Raw genomic sequence first — 18,672 nt, 5'->3', positions numbered from 1 at the left:
AGAACATTCAATATATTCTTTTTCTTTCCTACAACAAAAGCCAGTAATATACAAAAACAATATAAAACAAGTAACATAAGTTAAGAGGTTAATACTATTTATATTTTAGTAAAACATAAATGTCTTGATTGTTTGTTATTGCTTTTTTACATTAACACTGACGAGAATACCGTTCATTACGCCGGAGATTCTCGCGAGAATACGTTGCTTCAACCCTACCCATGAGCCATTGCGGTTTCTCTTTCTAGCCGGCGCCTGAGAATGGGTACGTGTTTTCATGCTCGGGTCGGAGGGAGAATCCTTGTCCATCTGATGTTTTATCGAAGGAATATTTCTATAATGGTTTGCCTTCTTGTTGCTAAGTGTTATTTAAAGAGATGCATCTTTAACTTAGCCGTCTGGAGTCGGTGTGTTGTGTTTTATTGAAGTAATGTGTAAAGGATGTGTGTACTGTTCCAAGATGGCTGCACTCGTTGACCATGAAGTTAGCGTTTGCTGCTCAAGTGTGATAGAAAACGGCACAACATGCTGTTTATGCTGTCTAATATTTAAGCTGGTTTCACCGTTGTGTTGCAACTGCCGTTCATGACTGGAGTTCAGAGTTTTTAATGTGCCAGGAGACTAGAGTCAACGTAATGTTACCATTAGCATTAGTTAGCAGGATGGCGGTGGGAATGTCACGTTGCTACACGGACACTCTTAGTGATTTTGAAACTAACACGATATTTTAGAGGATTTGGGGCACATTTAACATAAATAGTGTGAAGTTATATATGACGAACGTCAAGTTAACTAAGGCACATCTTGGATACAAAAGCATGTTCTTAAAAGGCCACCGTATAGTTTTAGGGCCCGACATTTCTATTCCGTGTGTGCATTTTAAAACACTAGTCTGTTCAGTTGAATGTTAGACTGCTGAGTACTTGTGGGTTAAATTAATCCTTAACACAGTTCACCGTGCTCTGTATGACATTAATTAATTAGAAGAGACCAAACCATTGCTTGAGCGAAATGATGAGACAAATGTAATCCATAATTAAAATTGCGGACAACCTTATACCTTGGAGAACTGATTGCTCAAGCATAGACCACGTTGTACTGACTGTCCAGATAGTTCTCCAACGATCATAATAGCGTGTTCTTTGTTTTAATTATTTACTCAGGTATCTCAAGGGATAACTGGCATAAGCGCCGCAAGACCGGCGGTAAACGCAAGCCCTACCACAAGAAAAGGAAGTATGAGCTCGGACGCCCTCCTTCAAACACAAAAGTATGTATTACAGTGTTTACCTGCTCTAAAAAGACTTGCTTTTATGTAGCGTGGGTGATGAAAACATGACCTTAGGTATGTCTTTTTGAACCGTCTTGGTTCAAAGCTCTAGACTTACCAATGTTAGGACTTGTCATAGTTACGCTGACACGCTTCAATATATGTTCATGTTACTTTTCCATGAGCCATCTGAGTGATATCTACGCATAACCTCAAACCATAAGCATACAAATTGTACCAATACTAAAGTATATTGTGTCTATTTCTCTAGATTGGACCTCGTCGCATCCACACGGTGAGGGTCCGTGGTGGGAACAAGAAGTATCGTGCTCTGAGGCTTGATGTCGGTAACTTCTCATGGGGCTCTGAGTGTAAGTTAATTTAAAATGCTACTTTTGTCCATGATATTGCTTAGATGTTAGACATGTCTTTCTATGATGATACCTTTGTCCAGTTCTGCTACAGAATATAATTGGTGATAATAAGACACCTGAGAAAGACCGTTGTCCTATATGTTGCACGTTAAAAAATATATAATGGTATTATTCCTCCCAAATAGGAGGATCATTTTCTGTTACTAATGGCTTTTGTTTGTGTACGCAGGCTGCACACGCAAGACCAGGATCATTGATGTGGTCTACAATGCCTCCAACAACGAGCTGGTCAGAACCAAGACCCTGGTGAAGAACTGCATCGTCCTCATCGACAGCCTTCCCTTCAGGCAGTGGTATGAGGCACACTTTGCCACTCCTCTGGGACGCAAGAAGGGAGCTAAGCTGGTATGTGACATTTAATATCTTAATCTTGTTTTTATTCAGTTGTGAGAAATATAAATGCATCATACAGCTTTTGTTTTTGCCGTGTATGTATAAACTGGTCCTCCCATTGTAATATATAAAAGGTTAAATGTTTTCATGAAGCCTATATTATATATGGTGCTTATGACATGGTGAGTGTCTTTCCATGAAGATAACTTTGTCCAGTTCTGCTACTGAATGAAAGCGATGATAAGGAAGACTCTGAGAAAGACACATCACCTCTAGTGATAAATGTATTGTATATCAGCTGCTGTTGCTCAGATGGTTGTGTGAACTTAATGCAGTATTAAATGTCTCTCTAATGAACTTCATGTCCCCCTCTTCTGTAGACTGCTGATGAAGAAGAGGTCCTGAACAAGAAAAGGTCAAAGAAGACCCAGAAGAAGTACGATGAGCGTAAAAAGACAGCCAAGATCAGCACCCTCTTGGAGGAGCAGTTCCAGCAGGGAAAACTGCTTGGTAAGTCTCAACATGTAATGGTAGCTAACCGTTAAAAAATGTTCTGTAGAGTTTAATCTGCATCTAAAAGCTTCGACTTCCGGCGGCTGCTCACATACTTTTTTTTAGGGATCTTCAAATGTTTCTCTGATCCTGTAGAATAACTCCTAGTTTGGAGTTGAAGCTTGAAAATCCCCCCCCCCCCCACACTTATTTCTACATTAAACCAGCGTCACATGCTGCATTTTCTTTTCATGGCCTGTTAATAGTGCCTTCAGTTCTGGCGCACGTCTATCTATGAAGATAACCTTGTCCAGTTCTGCTACTGAATGACGGTGATGATAATAACGACTGAGAAAGACCTGTTGCCTTTTTATGAATGTCAGCTGCTGTGTTAATTCACCCTGTCTGGGGGGTTTGATGCTTTAGAAGTTGATTACAGAACTTGCCTCTTACACTGCTGTTGCCTTTTAGCAAGGCACTTGCCTGGTGTGTGATAGACGGATGACTTTGTACATGTCTGGATTTGAATATCTGAGAATGCAACTACAGAACATGCACTTTTTAATTTTGACAAGATGGTGCTTCTAGTCTTATCTTTCAATTTAACAGTACGGTATCTTAACACTTCTGCAATCTCAAAACTGCCCGTAGTCTTACATTTTTTTAATTCCACACTTATGTCCGCAATAGTTATCTACCTCATCACTGATTATTTCCCTTTTCCCTCCTCCAGCTTGCATCGCCTCCAGACCCGGCCAGTGCGGCAGAGGAGACGGCTACATCCTCGAGGGAAAAGAGCTTGAGTTCTACCTGAGGAAGATCAAGGCCAAGAAGGGCAAATAGATGTACAGCTGTTTGATACTTCAATAAAATCCAAATGCCCCAAACTGTCTGCTGCCCCTGCTTTACTCTCAGTTTATTGATGTGAAACTCCATTGTGTTTCTAAATATAGTATAAAATGCCATGTGTTTTTAATCTAATTTAGCAGTGCTTGAATAATAGGATGGCAAAAATAAGCATAATGTGAAGATCACACGCTACTTCATGATGAATAAAGCAAAGAAAAAATGCATGGAAGAGCTGTCGAGTTTAATATTGCCAATGGTAGCAGGCAGAGTGTCTACTGGAAGAGGAAATGTATGCATGTTGGATTGCCTGAGATTAAATTTAGTTTCAAAGAAATATTGAATGTAGAAAGGTTAATGAGCTCCTTAAGATATGATGGTGCATCACCAATCAAGGCTTTGTAGGTTAAGAGAAGAATTTTAAAAGTGATTCTTGATTTTACTGGGAGCCAGTGCAGAGCAGCTAGTGCAGGAATGATGTGATTTCTTTTCTTAGTTTTAGTGAGAACACGAGCTGCAGCGTTCTGGATCAACTGGGGGGACCTAAGAGACTTATTAGAGCAGCCTGATAATAAGGAGTTGCAGTAATCCAGTCTAGAAGTAACGAACGCGTGAACCAATTTTTCTGCATCTATTTGAGACAAGATGTGCCTGATTTTTTAAATATTATGTAGATGGTAAAATGCAGTCCTTGAGTATTGCTTCACGTGGGAGTTAAAGGACAAGTAACGATCAAAGATAACACCAAGATTCTTTACAGTGGTGTTGGATGCCAGGGCAATGCCATCTACAGAAACCACAAAGATAATTGATCTCTGAGGTGCTCAGGGCCAAGTAAAATTACTTCAGTTTCAGTTGATAATTATTTTTCTTATTTTGAACAAAATCCAAGGACTTAAAAATATTGCTAATATTGCAGGAGTGCTGGAGGATAGGCTACAGACAACATATCAATCATTTACCCAGCATACACAGATGGATCTAAAGATCCTAATACAGTCGAACTGGATTTGTGGTCACCGTTCCATCATTTCAGTATGAGGTTAAATAAAGATCATCAGACCATCTGTCGGTGTTTACAGTTGAGGCATTGGCCATTTTAACAGCACTGGAGTGGGTGGAGGAGGTTCAGGTCAGAAAGGTCATCATTTCTTCAGATTACAGTTCAGTATTCTTATCATTACAATCATTCACATCTCATAGCAGGCATGATTTAATCAATGAAATATACGGAACACTGTCCCGACTTGTGGGTGTTTTGGTATCATGCATGTGGGTGCCGGGCACATAGAGGTGGAAAGGGAAATGAAGCGGCAGACAAATTAGCGAAGAAAGCATTGGAATGTCAGAAAAGGACAAACATTTTATTCAGCAAAACAGAAATTAAATCAATAATCAAAAAAAACATTATGCAGGAATGGCAGCACAGTTGGGACGCAGGAGCCAAGGAAGACATCTGTGTGCTCTTCAAAAGGAAGTTGTCAGAGGGAGGATAACAGGAGGAAGTACTGCGGAAGAAAATATATTAACCAGACTAAGGATTGGACACACAAGGCTGAGCAAAACCATGCACTTAATAAATAAACACCCAACGGGACTATGTAAACACTGCAATATGCCGGAAACAGTAGAGCATATAATTTGCCGTTGCCAGAAGTTCATAGTTGAGAGAGAAAGGCTAGAGAAGAAGCTGGCAGTGAAGGCAATTCAGTTAAAGAATGCATTAACCTTGGGGGCAGGAAAGGTACTGCAATATCTGAAGGAAACCGGGTTGAGTGGAAGGATATAAGTTGGGTTTTATTTATTTTATTATTTTATTTTACTTTATTTTGGAGGGATAGGTAGCTCTGGTCCATACCCCAGTACAGTAGGTGGCGGTAATGCACCTTTTGTTGGATGCCATCCGCCATAAAAAACCCAAAAGAAGACAAAGAAGAAGACATGTGATCAATCCCTCTGCTGTGGTTGGCTGAGAGGCGCTGATTCTATATGTATGGCAAAGTTGTGAGCGCTGTGTCGGCACTTCACAATGCTTCACAAAGAGGTACGTATCGTTAAACTCACCTTCATATTGTCATAGCTTTAGTAATTGAAAAGCTTTGGTCCACCTGGACTTCAATTTTATATAACATATACATATGCTGGAGTGGATTTCAGATTTTTAAAACGCGCCACTAGCGAGTAGTCAACTTAATGTTAGCATTAGCATTAGGTAGTCACGTTGCCACACGAAAGTTCTTTATATTTAACATAATCTATGTGAAAGTTATGTGACGAACGTCAAGTTAACTAAGGCCTATCTTAGATATACAAGCATGTTCTTAGAAGGCCTCCGTATAATGTTAAGGGCCCGACTTTTCTATTCCGCGTGTGATCATTTTAAAGCACTAGCATTAGGTGCATCACGTGGTCGGTTCAGTTTAGTAGAATATAAAACTGCTGAAAAGTTGAGTTAATTAATCCTAAACATAGTTCATCGTGATCTGTATTCAATTAACAGATCTGAAGGCACCAATAAGCTGAGAAAGGTCAATACAATTGATTGAGCAAAATGATGAGACAAATGGAATCCATAATTAAAATTGCGGACAACCTTATACCTTGGAGAACTGATTGCTCAAGCATAGACCATGTTGTACCGAGTGTCCAGATAGTTGTCCAACGAACGAGCTTAACACCTGGTTTTTTCTTTTCTTTTCAAGACTGTCCCGGCCTTCATTCAATAGGCCACGTGGTAGGCCTACAAAAAGATGGGGTCAAGCAACGAGTGTGCACCACTTCTCTAAATGAAGGAAACTAAAAAGATGAACGTTCACATAAAGGTAAGCATATGACCAAGGACAAGTATACTCTCATTTTGGAATTAATTCCCTTTATTAACCATCAATGCGTACACATACAAGGAACTTTACTCTGGTTTTTACGTTACTCTATTTCTATGTTCATTGAGAGCAACGGAAAAAACAGTAACGTTCCTTGTATATGTGTATGTATGTATTCGAACCTAAAACACAACAATGAAATGAAGGTAATAGTGCAGTATGATTACATGGTCTATTCAGTTCAGTAGAATATCAATATACTGAAAAGTTGAGTTAAATTTATCCTAAACAATCTTTATTCAATTAACAGATATGCAGGCACCGTTGAACTGAAAAGGGACCAAACTATTGCTTGAGCGAAATGATGAGACAAATGGAATCCATAATTAAAATTGCGGACAACCTTATACCTTGGAGAACTGATTGCTCAAGCATAGACCACGTTGTACTGACTGTCCAGATAGTTCTCCAACGATCATAATAGCGTGTTCTTTGTTTTAATTATTTACTCAGGTATCTCAAGGGATAACTGGCATAAGCGCCGCAAGACCGGCGGTAAACGCAAGCCCTACCACAAGAAAAGGAAGTATGAGCTCGGACGCCCTCCTTCAAACACAAAAGTATGTATTACAGTGTTTACCTGCTCTAAAAAGACTTGCTTTTATGTAGCGTGGGTGATGAAAACATGACCTTAGGTATGTCTTTTTGAACCGTCTTGGTTCAAAGCTCTAGACTTACCAATGTTAGGACTTGTCATAGTTACGCTGACACGCTTCAATATATGTTCATATAACTTTTCCATGAGCCTTCTGAGTTATATCTACGCATAACCTCAAACCATAAGCATACAAATTGTACAATTACTAAAGTATATTGTGTCTATTTCTCTAGATTGGACCTCGTCGCATCCACACGGTGAGGGTCCGTGGTGGGAACAAGAAGTATCGTGCTCTGAGGCTTGATGTCGGTAACTTCTCATGGGGCTCTGAGTGTAAGTTAATTTAAAATGCTACTTTTGTCCATGATATGGGGCGGCTGTAGCTCAGTGGGGTAAGAGGGCCGTCCTTCAACCGTCCTTCAACCGCAAGGTCGTGGGTTCGATCCCCGCTCTCCCCATTAGCTGCAAGTCGAAGTGTCCTTGAGCAAGGCACTGAACCCCCTTAGTAACTAAGGATGGGTTAAATGCAGAGAACTAATTTCCCCTTGGGGATTAATAAAAGTGTATATTTATTTTATTTTTATATTGCTTAGATGTTAGACATGTCTTTCTATGATGATACCTTTGTCCAGTTCTGCTACAGAATATAATTGGTGATAATAAGACACCTGAGAAAGACCGTTGTCCTACATGTTGCACGTTAAAAAATAAATAATGGTATTAGTCCCCCCAAATAAGAGGATCATTTTCTGTTACTAATGGCTTTTGTTTGTGTATGCAGGCTGCACACGCAAGACCAGGATCATTGATGTGGTCTACAATGCCTCCAACAACGAGCTGGTCAGAACCAAGACCCTGGTGAAGAACTGCATCGTCCTCATCGACAGCCTTCCCTTCAGGCAGTGGTATGAGGCACACTTTGCCACTCCTCTGGGACGCAAGAAGGGAGCTAAGCTGGTATGTGACATTTAATATCTTAATCTTGTTTTTATTCAGTTGTGAGAAATATAAATGCATCATACAGCTTTTGTTTTTGCCGTGTATGTATAAACTGGTCCTCCCATTGTAATATATAAAAGGTTAAATGTTTTCATGAAGCCTATATTATATGGTGCTGTCTGACATGGTGAGTGTCTTTCCATGAAGATAACTTTGTCCAGTTCTGCTACTGAATGAAAGCGATGATAAGGAAGACTGAGAAAGACACATCACCTCTAGTGATAAATGTATTGTATATCAGCTGCTGTTGCTCAGATGGTTGTGTGAACTTAATGCATTGTTAAATGTCTCTCTAATGAACTTCATTTCTCCCTCTTCTGTAGACTGCTGATGAGGAAGAGGTCCTGAACAAGAAAAGGTCAAAGAAGACCCAGAAGAAGTACGATGAGCGTAAAAAGCCCGTCAAGACCTTGGAGTAGCAATTCCAGCAGGTACTTTTTTTAGTGATGTTTAAATGAGTTGCTCAGATCCTGTAGAATAACTCAGAGTTTGGAGTTAAAGTTTGAAAATCGCCCCCACTTATTTCTACATTAAACCAGGGTCACAAGCTGTATTTTCTTTTCATGGCCTGTTACAAGTCAGTTCTGGCGCACGTCTTTCTATGAAGATAACCTTGTCCAGTTCTGCTACTGAATGACGGTGATGATAATAACGACTCTGAGAAAGACCTGTTGCCTTTTTATGAATGTCAGCTGCTGTGTTAATTCACCCTGTCTGGGGGGTTTGATGCTTTAGAAGTTGATTACAGACTATTTCCTTAATAGTTTGATAGTTATCTACCTCATCGCTGATTATTTCCCTTTTCCCTCCTCCAGCTTGCATCGCCTCCAGACCCGGCCAGTGCGGCAGAGCAGACGGCTACATCCTCGAGGGAAAAGAGCTTGAGTTCTACCTGAGGAAGATCAAGGCCAAGAAGGGCAAATAGATGTACAGCTGTTTGATACTTCAATAAAATCCAAATGCCCCAAACTGTCTGCTGCCCCTGCTTTACTCTGTTTATTGATGTGAAACTCCATTGAGTTTGTAAGCATAACCCCAAGGTATAACATGCCATGTATTTTTAATCTAATTAGCAGGGCTTGAGAAAATAAGCTTAATAAAGATCCCTCACTCATTTATGGAAAATAAAGCAAATAAGAAGTGCATGCAAGAGCTGTCAAGTTTAATATTACCCATGATTACATATCAATGGTAGCTGGCTGAGTGTACTGGAAAATAAAATGCACTTGACAATTTAGTCTAAATTCGTGGTTGGGCGCCTGAGATTAAATCTAGCTGTTCAAAGAAAGAAATGTGAATTTAATAAACTGAATTGGAGCCTCCCTCAGTACAGTTGGGAGGTGAGGGGGTGTAGGGGGTTGTTTAATGTCAGAGCAGTCATGGGGGGGGAATCATTTGAAAATAATCCACACGTGCCAAGGTCCTGCAGATCTGTCCTCACTGACGGAGGTCATCAGTGTAGCTCTGTTTGCGAAATCTCCTTGTCAGTTTATTCCCGGCCTGGTTATACAGGATCCGGTCCCCACTTCTAGAGGCCTCTTCCTTGGCCTTACAAAGTTGCTTGAGTTTTGCACTATACCTGTTTATTGTTTGTGCAGAAGAATTTACTTGGCCAAGACATGTCCTTACAAAAACCCATGGAGTCACGTGTCGGTGAGCTCATCAGGTCTATCTTGGCAGTGTAAAAAACATTCGGTGCAAACAAAGCAGGCTTGGAAGTTGGAACTCTAGTGTTGCCATGTTGGTCCATCTCCTCGGTCGGAGGAAGATGAGCCAGACAATGATCAGAGAGTTCCAAAGCTGCAAAGGGGATTGAGCGATAGGCATCCTTTATCACAGTGGCACAGTGTCTCTGGTGGTACACTTAAAGTGTGTGTGTGTGTGTGTGTGTGTTGTGGCCTGAGGTGACCAGATAAATACAGCTGAGAAGGAATGGAAGCTAAAGTGTTGCAAGGTAATACAAGTATTGAACGTGTAACATGTATTGGGAGTCAAGGTCATACAAACATCACTCCTTGGATAAACTCAGTGTAAAGTCACAATATGTCAGTTTAACCACGTTGCAGTAAGAAATATACATACTTGAATACACTGCATGTGAAAACCATTCATCAATAGTTTGGGTTATGTGTTTTGATGTTATAACACGTTGTGAGGTGACGATTATGCAATCTGGGCGAAAGGTCAGTGTCCAGATGACGAGCCACGACATGTGATCAATCCCGCTGCAGTGATTGGCTGAGAGGCGCGGGTTCTGTCTGTAGGACAAAGGTTTCAGAACGGTCTGTGTCTGTAGCTCGAGCAGTATCGACACCTCATAATGCTCTTCAATAAGGTACGTATCGTTTAAATAGCTACAATTCACCATCATATTGTCATAGCTTTAGTCAATGAGAGGTTGTTGTCCACCTCGCTTACATTTTTACATCGTATTCAGCTGATTTAGCGTAAAGCTGAAGGCTGTCTACGTCACAGCTCTCTGATTTCCGTAACGCATCTTAAGACGCGATGTCGCAGCTATACGCATTTTAAAATAACTCGACAATGCGTTGGATGGAACACCTTGAAGCTGAAATTAATCGCAAAGCATTGCGGACATTACGAAAAATAGAAGTAGTAGTTTCAGTCGTGATGGCAGTAGCAGTTTGTGCAGTGTTATTGGTGCAACGGACTCGCTCAGTTCGGATCAGGACATATATATATATATATATATATATATTAGAGCAGCTGGTCTACACAGATCCAGACTATTTAACGAGCGACCATGTGTGCCATTTCCTGTGGGATAGAAGTACAGTTGCAGCATAACATATAGGTTAATATTTGTTTACATTTTGAAAGTGAGTTCCCTTGAGAACTTAATGTTAAAGTGATCACTGTTTTTAAAACGTGGTATTTATTTATAAAGGTACAATGCGTAGCTCTGTGGATGTAATTGTGAAGCACCAGAGATGCAAACAGGAATAAGTTAAGGTTTTAGTCACTTAACTCCATCCACAGGTTTTCCAAGCCAGTGTGCGAACTGGGATCCGGGTGCAGAGATGCAGTTCTGCTGCATCCCGTGTTGAACCTCACTCAGGCCAACCAGCAAACCTCGGCTTCTCTTTTGGTAAGTAGGAGAGAGGAACCGCTTCTTCATTTTCAAAGGATACCTTCACATTTTGTCATACCTGCTTTAAAACCAAGGGCGTAGGTTTGGTCTCAGCATTGGTACAGACACCAAAACGTGCTTGACATTATGTTGAACAGGCAAACTTTATTTTAGCCATTGTACTTAGTATTTGGATGTGAACTGGCATTGTCTCCAATGTATTTGTTGTTGCAGCTTGATGCTGTGCGTTACTCGCTTGATGGCTATTAAAGCTTTCATTGGCACTTTTTCCAATTACAAAATCCATTTAAGCAGAAGGCTGGGTCATTCTTTTTTCCCTGAGTGGCATGCTTTGACACACTCAAAACAAAGTACCTTTTTCAATGTAGGGCTATAATGCAGATACTGACGATACCACTTTGCTTGAAACCGTAACTTCTTGTGCTGGAGATGCTGTACTCGGATGAATTTTGGATCAGGCTGGTAAAGTTCCCCATATCCAGGACGCCGCTACACTCCCTTCATGACGGTCACTGTTGCTTAAACTGACCGTTCCCTGAAGAACCAATAACAGTTGGCCTAGTCTGCACATGAATGTTTACACATAATAATAATTAACATAAAAAAAGTAGGCAATGTTTTCCCTGTCAGCCATTGGTAATACACCTCAACACGGAATCAATATCGACCTCACCTGAAGCTCTGATGGTCCAGCTGCTGCTTCTCAACCTGTGCTACATCTTCACTGGATTTCTGAGTTTCCTGAGTGTATTTAAAAAATAATGCCTTAATGAATTAATGTAGACTGTATATGAGTAGTTCTTAACTTTATTTTGAAAGCAATTCAGAATATTTAGGTAATAGGTTCAGGTTTTATGGAACAGCTTTGTTATTTTTAAATTCAACGTCACATAATTCACAATCCAAAAGTGCTGACATGAGGTCAGATTCCACAAACGTCCTTCAGTTTCATTGCTATTGCATTGTAATTCTTCACAATATACCATGAGTAAGACCTCACCTGAAGCCCTGATGGTTCAGCTGCTGCTTCCTCAACCTGCACTACATCTGCACTGGAGTTCTGAGTTTCCTGAATGCATTTCAAAATGATGCAGGTTTACACTATGTGGGTAGTTACCCTTCTAATGTTACTAGCTAACGTTAACCAATGACCTGGGCTTCTTTATGGCTACTTATCCTCTGGGTGGTGAATAAACTTCAGATATATCTTTTCTTTTTTGTTAGCATTTTCCTATCTACAACAGGGTCAACAATATCAATGCTGAGACCAAACAAAATACTAATATGATTATTTATTATTTCCTGGCGTATTTAGTAGCTTACCGTGACTACTGCCAGCTCTCTTTCTGCAAGTTAGGACTTGTTCCTCATGTCTGTATTGGCTTCGCCCCAACAGAGCTGACGGATGAGCAAAAGGAGTTCCAACAGCTAGCCAGGAAGTTTGCGCGTGAAGAGATCGTCCCTGCTGCGGCTGCTTATGACAGGACTGGTGAAGTGAGTACAGCACCACGATTAGGTGGAGATTTGTGAAAATATCATTCTTAAATATAGCTTTGCTTGATAAGTTTACTGACATAAAGGCTTTGCAAAGCTCAGAAGGAAAGTTCAGTCATACATAGATTTTGTATCTTGTGAATGTCTCTTATGAGAGTATATTAAAAGAATTCTTACCTTTCATCCTGATACTATAATGAGAATCTCTCCTTAAATTGAGTCTCAAAACGTTTGAAAATCTCTGAAACATAATGTATACCTCATGTTGCAGTATCCTATGCCCATCATCAAGAAAGCATGGGAGCTTGGTCTGATGAACGGTCACATTCCACAGGAATATGGTATGTTGTTTTCTTGCTCATTGTCTTTTTGAGGCCACGCACACCCTGACACACCTTTTCTCGCATTAATTCAGTTTTTAGATGGTGACCTAAGCCGTAGCCGCACTTTGCTGTGTGAAAGTGCATTAAAGTGTCTGTTAATACAGTTTTGGGCTGACGTTATGTTTGTCTCGATGTTTTCAGGTGGAATGGGCTTGTCGATCTTTAATAACTGCCTCGTCACAGAAGAGTTGGCTTACGGCTGCACCGGAGTCCAGACTGCTATTGAGGCGAACTCTCTGGGAGTAAGTTCTCGTTTATTCGTGTTGCTAGCGTTTCATTTGCATTTCCTAAACGGTTGCTTTGTTTATATAACAACAAATGTCCATGTTGTGAAACTGTCGTCTATATTTCCAAAGTGTGCATCTTTCATTATGATGATTAATAACGGTCTTTAAATTAAAGTTATATCTGTTTCTCCCACATAGCAAATGCCTGTTATTCTAGCTGGCAATGAAGCACAGAAGACTAAATACCTGGGAAGGATGATCGAGGAGCCTCTGATGTGTGTGAGTATTGTGAAAATAAACAATGAGCATATTTGCTCAAGGAGGGACTTTACTTGAGTTTATCTTAAAGGTTTTATTTACTTTCTTCTCTGCTCATCTTATCCTTCTACTTTTACCAAAGACTGCATTACAAGTTTAACGCTACCAAGACTAGTACTCTATGTTCAAATAGGATTAATGTATCAATTATATATAAGAATGGTGTACTTCCCGAGCATGTATACCTGGTGTTTTAAATCAAGTTAATTTCATCATGTTGAATAGTAGAACTGCAATGATTCTATGATTAGTCATTCGTCAACATCTATTTGGAGAATTCTTTCAGTATTTGCTGGCTCCATGTTCTCAGATTCTAGAAATAAAAGCAAGATATGGATCCTTGTGAAGGCAGGAACATGAGCCCTGATATTCAGTTTTTTTAAGCTGATGCTTATATCTAAAGCGACTTACAATCATATTCAGTATTAAGTGTCTTGCTCAAGGACACATGGACTAGGGCCGTGAGCGGGATTGAACCGCTCATTGAAAGACTGACCTGCTGACCACTGACCCACAGTCGCCCACGAATCACAGCACTACTATATTACCTTGAGCGGATGACACAAGCCAAAATAATCAATAATGGGGTGTTGGTGTGTTTTTTCGGCAGGCGTACTGTGTGACGGAGCCTGGAGCGGGCTCTGATGTCGCCGGCATCAAGACCCGAGCTGTGAAGATGGGCGATGAGTATGTTATTAACGGGCAGAAGATGTGGATCACCAATGGAGGGAAAGCCAACTGGTGTGTACTCGCTACCATTGTTCTTATTGTACACAAAGAATATATACTCAGTCAGCACTTTATGTTTTTGATGCTTAAAACTTCACATCATAACCTTCATGCAGGACTTCTGCATCAGAGCGCATTTGTTTTCACTATGTGGGCCTAATAACCTGGCAGCAGAGTTTTTATATTTACAGATCCTGAAAGATAATGAGTGCAAGAACATCTGACGTTGCTCTGAAGGTTATCTGAACTTGTATAACTCTTTTATACTCCTAGGTACTTCCTCCTGGCTCGCACTAACCCAGATCCTAAATGTTCAGCCGGCAAGGCTTTCACTGGCTTCATTGTGGAGGCCGACAGTCCAGGAGTTCAAATAGGAAGGAAGGTGAGATGAAGCTAGATCACACATTGTTTAGTATTAAAATCAGTGTTATATATATATATATACACACACACACACACACACACAATATTTGAGTATCATTTTATGGCTGACCAAGCTTCAATTGCAATCTCTTGGAACTCTTTAAAACAATATTCTTTCATATCTTTATGTAACTATACATGCTATTACATGTTTGCTCCCAACAATCTTGCTTTTCAATCATATAATATGTATATTTTCTGTCGCAGTATATATAGCGTCCATTTCACAATTAATGCGTAAAAAGTGACAGTTGGGTTTATTTGATTCTTTGAGCTTTGACCATTTTCTTCTCCCTGTTGGGTGCATTATAAACTCCACTTCTAGATCAGTGCGGTATATACCATGATAAGATAGAATTAGATCTTAATGGAAAGGAAAACTGTGTGTGAGGATCTGCTTTCCAGTCAGGGTTGTCCAATATGAACTGATGTGTGAACCACGAGATAAAATGTGATTGTGTTTGTTTTGTGCTTGTAGGAGATGAACATGGGTCAGAGGTGTTCTGATACCAGAGGCATCACCTTTGAGGATGTGAGGGTACCAAAGGAAAACGTCCTGATAGCAGAGGGAGTTGGCTTCAAGATTGCCATGGGCGCTTTTGACAACACCAGGCCACCCGTAAGTCTTATTTCTATCTGGAACTGAATAATAATTCAGGACATGTAATACCATGTATTAGTGTCCTGTGTGTCAAAAGAACAGTTTTATTGTTATTTAAATAAACAGGAATTCATTTGTATTCATCAAGAGTTTATTTACAAGATATTTAAAGGAATCAAGAGTACAAAATAATATTTGATCAGTGTCAAGAAAATACAATTTGCGAAAAACACAAGTTTAGCCGTGCACATCCTTAAAAGAGTCCGCATGAACAGCAGTTGTTTTCTTTTTCCAATTTTTCTTACATTTTTATTATACAACATATTTTATGAGCGCCTTGCCACAGCTGGACCTTGGTAACTGGGAACTCTAGTCAACAGTGTCTAATCGCAGCAGAAAGTGCAACCGTTGGATACGTGTGGACATGCGGAAATGTGTTTAAACTGATCCACTTTGCGCTAATATCCTTCCATAAAGAAAATCTGTAAAATGAGATTACAAAATAAATGTTGCTTGTCCGCAGATTATTAACTAGTGCGCTTTATACATCACAAAATTAAAGGGAGTTTACCCACGGCTCCCAATATAAGATGCTCTATTGCTGCACCCAAACACATTTGTGCTCTTAGACATTGCACATGAGACACTCATCATTCATTACTAGAGATGCACCGATCAGGTTTTTTGTGCCGATCACCGATCACTGAAATCAGTATCTGCCGATCTGATAATACCGATCACCGATCACGGTGTCGATTGAAGCATTCTATTTATTGTGTAGCATTATTGCCTAGGACTATGAGGAAATACATATATAAAGCACCTCAAACATTAAAGAAATTACAGATTTCTTTAAACATTTAGGACTTTTACTTTGAAAAATGTCCTAATTGATACATTAAAATTGTTTGATTGCTATTGTAGGGGATTTCAGATATGTATGGAACACATCTGCATTATTCATTTCCTGGAACTCTTGGGGAAATCTATATACAGGACTTTTTTATAAACTCTTCCTTGGTACAGTAAAAATGTTTTAATGTTAGCATAATTTAAGCTAAATCTCAGAAACGATCTATAAAGATACAAAATCAGTTCATTGTTTACTTTTAGATCAGTGTCTGTGATGTTGCTGATGTACTTCATGCAATGCAGGTGGCAGCAGGAGCAACCGGCCTGGCGCAGAGGGCCCTTGACGAAGCTACCATGTATGCACTACAAAGGAAGACCTTTGGCAAAGTTATTGCTGAGGTTTGTTTGCTTATTTCTTTTATCAGCACGAACACATGTTTATGGGGTACACAGGTGTAAACAAGTGTCAATACTGTCGTTACTGTAAATCCCATGATAACTCGGCTGCACAGTGTTTACAGTCTCTCCTCCTGTTTCACAGCACCAGGCCGTGGCCTTCCTCCTCGCTGAGATGGCGATGAAGGTGGAGCTGGCCAGGATGGCGTACCAGCGCTCTGCCTGGGAAGTGGACCAGGGCCGCAGAAACACCTACTACGCCTCCATCGCCAAAGCATTCGCCGGAGACATCGCCAATCAGGTGGCTTCTGATGCCGTTCAGGTATTTGGAGGCAACGGCTTCAACAGCGACTACCCGGTGGAGAAGCTGATGAGAGACGCCAAGATCTACCAGGTACGTGGCGATGTAGCATCCTGATCTCAGCGAACAGAGATTTGGTCACAACTTCGTTGTCCTGATTTTTTTCCCCGCTTTTCTTTCATATCCCTTGTAGATCTACGAGGGCACATCTCAAATCCAAAGACTCATTATTGCCCGAGAGCACCTGGGAAAATACAAAAAATGAACTCGGCACACCTGACATGTCCTCATTCGAATGTAATGTTTTCACTTTTCTACACATTACATGTGTTCGTGTAAATAGATCTGCTTACACAGATGCAACATATTGTTTGGTTAGAGATGAATATTCTATTTCTCTGATTGTTTGCCTTAAAAGCATTTAGATTTGCCGTTTTCAATCTGATGCAGACCCTGAATCGGTCGACAGCGTTCTAATAAGAGAACATCAATGAGACCTATCCTATTTTAAAAGTGTGTTCCAAAAACAGCGGAGCTCAGAACGGTGGCCTTACTTTATGACTTGTTGAGTTGAGGATCACCACATTCAGATAAAAGATGGCCGTGTTCTGTGAGGCTGCACTGTCTGTAGGTTGTAAATAATTGCTGCCAGGCACAAACACTGGTGCTTTTGTTAGCAGTCTGGACATCAATTTGTTAATTGTATTTATATGACTATTTTGTCTGTTTGAGGGCAACCAATTAAATATATCTTCACAAAACTGTAAAAATGCACATTGTCTGTTTTAGAAAATAAGGTCCTTTTAAAAATAGTTCTTTGTTCTAGATAGTGAATTGAATCCATCGTCTCCTGGTCGGATGAATAAAATATATCGCTGTGAATACATTGGGATTTGATGATTTTCGTTAATTTCACATTGGTTATTAAAGAATATATTGTGTAGATTATTGCTTGGTATTTTATATTAAAGGATATTTTGTGTAGATTGTTTGATAATATACTGTATTATTAAAGAATGTCTTTGGATTGGGAAACTTAAGAGGAAGGAAACTGTGAGGTCTGATTGTGTATTAGCCACACAGATGCTTGAGTCTCGTAGGAGTTTCACACCTGGCTTGGAGAGAAGAGAGCAGCAGACTTAGAGCATTCTGAGGACCCCTGTGATGCCATTCAGAGCAGGGGACAGAATGGCGCAGAGGAGGATGGAGTGATGACTTCAAGTGTTAAGGGGCGTGGACACGTTTACAACACCGACGGACAGACGGCTCAGCCAATGAGCGAATTGGGACCAATGTTTTACCTAGGATTTCTTGTCCCCGCCCAATGTTGAGTCTTTAAACTGAAATGACGAATATCGAAGAACCAGAACTTGTCTATGAAATCATTTATTCTTGCAAAAAGAGTCACCGTTACACAGAGTCCCTCGGGAGTCAGGGGGAACTTTATATTTTATTTTTTATTCTCGTGTGTTTAGTTTATTGGTGCTGCTACTGCGACGACAAATTTCCCCTTGGGGATTAATAAAGTATTTATCTATCTGTCAAGTAAACAACATGTATTTAAGGAAAACGAGAAGGAGACATTGGTCTTCAGGTCTTTGGATGAATAATCAAATGATCCCATCACCCAATCAGAGAGACAGAACTGAAGTGGGTCCATGGATGAGTTCACCAGGGGACGAAGATGGACCAGGACCAACCTCTCCAGGGTCTTCATCAGGTGGGATGTTATTGCCATGTTTGCCATATCTGACATTCAGCTTAGAAACTATACTGATGCTTGCATAAGCAGAGCAAGCTTGTTTGCATATACACATTTGAAAGTGCTTCACATAAAACCATTGAAAGTAACAATTGGGAGCATTAAAACAGATTAAAACAAAGGGCCTCTTTGTTCTCCCTCTGTGCTCTGAGATGTGAAGTAGATGGACCTGCCAAGCTGGTTTGGATCGAGTCTGACAGAGACGTGGAGTTTCTCACGG

General features: G+C 40.3%; 3 protein-coding genes and 6 non-coding genes across 9 annotated transcripts; all 9 read left to right on the top strand.

The window, feature by feature from the left end:
- The first annotated feature begins 235 nt into the window (after window positions 1-235).
- On the top strand, window positions 236-3,416 carry LOC130197820 (40S ribosomal protein S8). The gene is made up of 6 exons (XM_056420739.1): window positions 236-265; window positions 1,164-1,270; window positions 1,542-1,641; window positions 1,874-2,049; window positions 2,418-2,547; window positions 3,263-3,416. Exons 1-6 carry the CDS (start codon window positions 262-264, stop codon window positions 3,370-3,372), a joined length of 627 nt encoding a protein of 208 aa, XP_056276714.1. The 5' UTR covers window positions 236-261; the 3' UTR covers window positions 3,373-3,416.
- Window positions 1,318-1,424, top strand: LOC130198700 (small nucleolar RNA SNORD46). The gene has a single exon (XR_008832697.1). It is a non-coding gene; the product is annotated as a small nucleolar RNA SNORD46 (small nucleolar RNA).
- On the top strand, window positions 2,229-2,297 carry LOC130198696 (small nucleolar RNA SNORD38). Its single transcript, XR_008832693.1, has one exon. It is a non-coding gene; the product is annotated as a small nucleolar RNA SNORD38 (small nucleolar RNA).
- LOC130198698 (small nucleolar RNA SNORD38) lies at window positions 2,819-2,885 on the top strand. The gene has a single exon (XR_008832695.1). It is a non-coding gene; the product is annotated as a small nucleolar RNA SNORD38 (small nucleolar RNA).
- Window positions 3,417-5,364: 1,948 nt separating the features above from the next.
- On the top strand, window positions 5,365-8,779 carry LOC130198399 (40S ribosomal protein S8-like). The gene is made up of 6 exons (XM_056421550.1): window positions 5,365-5,419; window positions 6,711-6,817; window positions 7,089-7,188; window positions 7,637-7,812; window positions 8,178-8,244; window positions 8,670-8,779. The coding sequence occupies exons 1-6, from the start codon at window positions 5,365-5,367 to the stop codon at window positions 8,777-8,779; spliced, it is 615 nt and encodes a 204-aa protein (XP_056277525.1).
- On the top strand, window positions 6,865-6,971 carry LOC130198699 (small nucleolar RNA SNORD46). The gene has a single exon (XR_008832696.1). It is a non-coding gene; the product is annotated as a small nucleolar RNA SNORD46 (small nucleolar RNA).
- On the top strand, window positions 7,991-8,057 carry LOC130198695 (small nucleolar RNA SNORD38). Its single transcript, XR_008832692.1, has one exon. It is a non-coding gene; the product is annotated as a small nucleolar RNA SNORD38 (small nucleolar RNA).
- On the top strand, window positions 8,451-8,519 carry LOC130198697 (small nucleolar RNA SNORD38). Its single transcript, XR_008832694.1, has one exon. It is a non-coding gene; the product is annotated as a small nucleolar RNA SNORD38 (small nucleolar RNA).
- Window positions 8,780-10,101: 1,322 nt separating the features above from the next.
- On the top strand, window positions 10,102-17,633 carry acadm (acyl-CoA dehydrogenase medium chain). Its single transcript, XM_056421652.1, has 12 exons — window positions 10,102-10,189; window positions 10,855-10,963; window positions 12,363-12,460; window positions 12,732-12,801; window positions 12,985-13,085; window positions 13,269-13,349; window positions 13,999-14,129; window positions 14,391-14,499; window positions 15,019-15,159; window positions 16,297-16,392; window positions 16,535-16,783; window positions 16,884-17,633. The coding sequence occupies exons 1-12, from the start codon at window positions 10,175-10,177 to the stop codon at window positions 16,953-16,955; spliced, it is 1,272 nt and encodes a 423-aa protein (XP_056277627.1). The 5' UTR covers window positions 10,102-10,174; the 3' UTR covers window positions 16,956-17,633.
- Window positions 17,634-18,672: the final 1,039 nt, after the last annotated feature.

This window comes from Pseudoliparis swirei, chromosome 8, assembly GCF_029220125.1.
Source record: "Pseudoliparis swirei isolate HS2019 ecotype Mariana Trench chromosome 8, NWPU_hadal_v1, whole genome shotgun sequence".
NCBI lineage: Eukaryota > Metazoa > Chordata > Actinopteri > Perciformes > Liparidae > Pseudoliparis > Pseudoliparis swirei.
Note: the sequence above shows the minus strand (reverse complement) of the source record. Positions and strands in the feature narration are given on the sequence as shown.